The sequence below is a fragment of the Ostrinia nubilalis genome, chromosome 15 (assembly GCF_963855985.1).
Source record: "Ostrinia nubilalis chromosome 15, ilOstNubi1.1, whole genome shotgun sequence".
Taxonomy (NCBI): domain Eukaryota; kingdom Metazoa; phylum Arthropoda; class Insecta; order Lepidoptera; family Crambidae; genus Ostrinia; species Ostrinia nubilalis.
Genome location: NC_087102.1, coordinates 8,762,338 through 8,767,165, shown reverse-complemented (window position 1 = coordinate 8,767,165; position 4,828 = coordinate 8,762,338). Strand labels below are relative to the sequence as shown.

Here is a 4,828-nt window from a genome sequence, read left to right as displayed (position 1 = left end):
CCATACACTAGTTTCTGTAATGAAACAATAACATAAAACAATTTAATTAAAGTGCAATTAGCCTCGGATATACAACAGCTTTGTTAATTTGAAACTGGTAATTAAAAAAAATTAGAATCAGTAATTCGACATTCTATACTGAAGACACTTTGATACCTTATTTAGGGTACCTAAACCACATTTTGGCTAATCCAACACATTTTGGCCAAGCTTCTATCATTTGAGTACCTAGGTTGATTTTACCCTGACATCTTTGTGAGCCACTTGTAGGTACTATACTAACTCTAATTTTCAAATCAAATTAATCAGGGTGAAAATAAGGTATTTTAGTAATTATTTTTATTACAGTTTAGTAAAGAATGCAGTATCGTCCTTTTTTATAAAACTTTATTCATAATATCAAAAATAAAACTTAGTATGTACAGGATTAGAATTCAAATTCTTTTCGCGGCTGGTCGGAACGAGTCGCTCTGAAGCAGCTTTCTTGGCTGCAGCGCTTTAATAGGGGGCGGTGCGATCACGATGTTGAAGTAGTTCCCCATCCTTGACACTTCTGAAGGTCTCTTCATGTCATCCATGTGGTTGGTAGGCAGATCCTCCTTCTCGAACTCAGCTGGCAAGTCATCACGCTTCAAATGGGGCCTCTGGATACGGGAACCGTATTTTGGAAGAGACTTGTCTGATCGTTTACTTGGAACTGGTATGCCCATTTGTGTTCTGGAATAAAAGTGGTTTGGAGTCAAATAATGTAGGTGTACCTACTGGACATGTAGGCAGCCACAACTTCTTAAAAACTCTTTTATGTGTAAACTTAATTTGTATGTTTACATTATGTACGGTACTACGGTAGAATGTTAGGCTGGGTTGTACCATCTTACTTTAACTTTGACAAACGTCAAAAATCTGTCGAACTCCATACAAAAAGCACCGGTTATCGTCATAGTTAAAGTTAGGTGGTGCAACTCAGCCTTAGTTTTGGTGCGGTCGAAACTTGGGACAGTTGATCCGACTCTACATTGTTGTAACTATACTTATGATATCCACCAAAAAGAAGACACCCGAGTGTCTTAATACATATTTGAGTCCGCCAACTCATCTAAATATTAATTTACAATGCTATCGTATTTTGGAATCCAGCAAATACTAACGGGGAGCAATCCTGAGGCAGCACGCATTGGTGCGTGCGGTCATCTCGCACGTAGGGCTCCTCGCACACGCAGCCCGCCTCGCAGTACGGGTAGCAGGGCCGCAGGTGGTTGCGGGGATTGTCGCACGACACTTCAGCACACCCCCCGAAGCACGGCTCGAATACTTCGTTGGGCCAGTAGCACGCTGAAAAGTTAATGGGTAGAAAGTTAAGGACATGAATGTCGTGCGATTCCAGAATATGTGCTTGCAGTTTGTTGCAAGTCGAAACAAAATAGCGTCACTTATTTTGACCATCTATTTATTTATCAAAGAAGTCTTTGATGCCTGAAAAACAATTGAAGCTAATAAAGAGACAAATATCATCTATTTATTAAATATATTGCCACATATTTTGTACATTTTCGGTTTACAGATTATTTTGCACTATGGGTTCATTCTGTGCAGCACTTGGTCCATAGCTTGGCATGGTTCTTTATTTCAATAACAGGTAGGTACAAATCATTCTGCTTCTCAAGTTTGCTGTTATCAAACTAAAAGTACGAAGAAATCCTCTAAAGATGTAACAATATTTCACAAAACCCTCACATCGATAACGCTTCTTGAACGTTTTCGAATCTTTCTTTTATGGACGTTAAGTGGCGAATGGGCTCTTAATCTAGTTGCGGACACTACTATTCCATAGTTCTTTTCTAGACGTCCACAGGTCCATTATAGCTCCCAGGGGAGCGGTAGCTAGCTCACAATACTATCACGAAACTTATACTCGGTGCTAAGCTTACACTGATAGGATCCCCCGGAGAAACTTGTGTTAGCACTCTTTAAAAGTGTTGTTTTCCACTACTTACACTTCATTATTTTATCCTCGTCCCTGCAGAGAGCGATACAACACATTGTGAGCAAAACTAACGAAGATTTCATGACTGCACAACCAAATCTCACCATTACTTGCACTGAAATGGCAGTGACCGTTCAATTTTGCGCTTTGTTTTGCGGCAGTTTGAGGTTATTTCTCGATTTGTTGAGTTCATCACAATTAATATATCGTTAGTATGGGCAGGATAAGGTCGTCAGGCACGTGATAAGGGTACGTGTTTAGTAAACACGGAGAGAGCCTAGTTAAGCCGCGTTTGATTGAATTATTGCTTGCGTTGTAATTTCGTAGGTGCTCGAGGTCACGTTTCCATGATATTATGAATATTATGATACATTTCGCCAGACAAATCCTTTTGAGATAATTTTACGGTGGAGCGCGACAACGGAGAGTCCTTTGCGTAATTTACAACCGTGTTGTGGTTTGCTTAAATTTAATTAAAGGAACATTTTATAGAGTTCGACTGAACAAGAAAATTTGGTATTTCTATTTCGTACCTAACTACTAAGAGTAAGTATTTTGTATTTGTGCTTTCCACAATGTTGAATATTCTTTTGTGCTATTAGATATGTTTATCTTTAATTGCCAATTCTAGCTTATTCTAAAATTCTTCTTCTTCGAACTTCAGTAAACAAACAAATAGTATTCCCTCATCCGATATGTAGGTAAATCATTAGAGTATCATAGTATACGTGGCGAGTGCCGTTTAATTCCCCCTAGGAGGGTGTAGGTGTCCCCTGCTGTCCAGCGAGCCGGCCGTAGGGTCACATTGTAAACAGACGGACACCTGAACGTAGTCTGCGCCGATATACTTCGGCAATTTCATATAAAATACATTTAGTAACCGCTTTCGGCCTGATATTTCTGACTTAAACAAAAAACGATTGTCATAGAAGTACAGGTAGATATACCTGTTTGTAGTACCTGTTGGAGGATATTGGAGGAGTAAACCGAAGCGCGTCATTTTTAATTTATGCTTAGTATTTTTAGTTCAAATGTTCGTGTTCTACCTTTTTTCTTAGTTGTAGCTTACAAAAAAAAATATTCCTTTCATCATTCTAGATTTGCTGTTATAGGAAATTGTACAGCTTTAACAAACAATCCTAAAAAAAATAGTTCAAGATTGAACTAGAGAACATCAAATCTTACCTAGCTGACATTGATTTTATAGGACTACTACTATGTAGGTGAATGATATCGAACCTGTCTCAATGATCACAACACATTTTCATTTTATTTCAAATGTCTTAAAATATCCGTATCAATGTTATTTAGCCTTGATTGTAAAATTGCCGAAGTCTATTAGTGCGGACTATACCTTGCCTCTACAAGGACGATACGGTGCTGTCCATTGATCCGTTAGTATTATAGTTCATAGTATGTCATGTTCTGAATAAACTATGACCAGAATTCTGGGTATCCAATATTATGGTTTACTAGCTTTTGCCCGCGGCTTCACCCGTCTGAAATTTCGTTTGTCACAGATCGTCATAAATTATAGCCTATATGTTATTCTGGGTTATCTATACTTATAATAAATCTGTAGAGAGGTCAATTCTGTACATGAAATATATTTTCAAAATAACTATCAGGGGGTGATTAGTGATCGATACTGATGCCAAAAATGCAATCAGTAAAATTTTTGTCTGTCTGTCTGTCTGTCTGTCTGTCTGTCTGTCTGTCTGTCTGTATGTTCCTTATAGAAACAAAAACTACTCGACGGATTTTAACGAAACTTGGTACAATTATTCTTCATACTCCTGGGCAGGTTATAGGATACTTAGGAATTCCCACGGGAACGGGCATTAGCGGAAAAATCCTTTTGTATGAAAAATCTAAACCGCTTAAGTTAGACGCTTGAAATTTGGCAAGCAGGTACCTTAGTAAACTTAAAGCTTAGTTGTAACAGGATATTGCAAAATTCCTACGGGAACGGGAATTAGCGAGAAAAAACATTTGTATGAAAAAATCTAAGCCACGTAACATAGACGCTTGAAATTTGGCATGCAGGTACCTTAGTAAATTTAAAGCTTAATTACAACAGGATATTGCAAAATTCTCACGGGAACGGGAGTTAGCGGGAAAAAACATTTGTATGAAAATATCTAAACCGCGTAAGTTAGACGCTTGAATTTTGGCATGCAGGTACCTTAGTAAACTTAAAGCTTAGTTACAACAGGATATTGCAAAATTCCCACGGGAACTGGAATTAGCGGGAAATTCCTTTTGTATGACTGACTCACTGACATACCCACGCACAGCCTAAACGGCTAAACGTAGGCACTTGAAATTTATAAGGGACGTAGCTTAGGTACCGTAGAGGTGCACTAAGAAAAGAATTCCCGAAATTCCCACAGGAACAGGAATTACCGGGAAAATCCTTTTGTATGAAAAATCTAAACCGCTTAAGTTAGACGCTTGAAATTTGGCATGACGGTCTCTTAGTAAACTTAAAGCTTAGTTACAACAGGATATTGCGAAATTCCAACGGGAACGGGAGTTAGCGGGAAAAAACATTTGTATGAAAAAATCTAAACCGCGTAAGATAGATGAAGGGGGTAAAATGGGATCCACGCGTACGAAGTCGCGGGCGGCCGCTAGTAAACAATAATACTGTAAAGTTTCTACAAAATCCGTTCAGTAGTTTATGCGTGAAAGAGTAACAAACATCCAGACAGCCAGATATCCAGACATCCAAACTTTCGCATTTATAATATTAGTAGGAAACAGAAATAAGATCAAACAGCACACCAGTAAAATATCTCTTCGTGTCCTGTGCTCCTACTAAATTTTTTTTAAAGAGAAGGA

The 4,828-nt window shown here is 38.3% G+C and overlaps 1 protein-coding gene across 1 annotated transcript; it reads right to left on the bottom strand.

Moving 5' to 3' along the window:
- Window positions 1–434: 434 nt before the first annotated feature.
- Window positions 435–2,040, bottom strand: LOC135078681 (uncharacterized). The gene is made up of 3 exons (XM_063973224.1): window positions 1,995–2,040; window positions 1,149–1,332; window positions 435–717 (listed from the first exon to the last, which is right to left on the bottom strand). The coding sequence occupies exons 1-3, from the start codon at window positions 2,038–2,040 to the stop codon at window positions 435–437; spliced, it is 513 nt and encodes a 170-aa protein (XP_063829294.1).
- Between the last annotated feature and the right edge of the window lie 2,788 nt (window positions 2,041–4,828).

What these genes read in the sequence shown, in the direction of transcription:
- LOC135078681 (XM_063973224.1), bottom strand. Translation starts at nt 2,040, where the DNA reads ATGTGTTGTATCGCTCTCTGCAGGGACGAGGATAAAATAATGAAGT. An exon ending in CGAGGATAAAATAATGAAGT is followed by an intron (nt 1,333 to 1,994) that starts GTAAGTAGTGGA and finishes TTAACTTTTCAG; the next exon opens with CGTGCTACTGGCCCAACGAA. An exon ending in CTGCCTCAGGATTGCTCCCC is followed by an intron (nt 718 to 1,148) that starts GTTAGTATTTGC and finishes CTTTTATTCCAG; the next exon opens with AACACAAATGGGCATACCAG.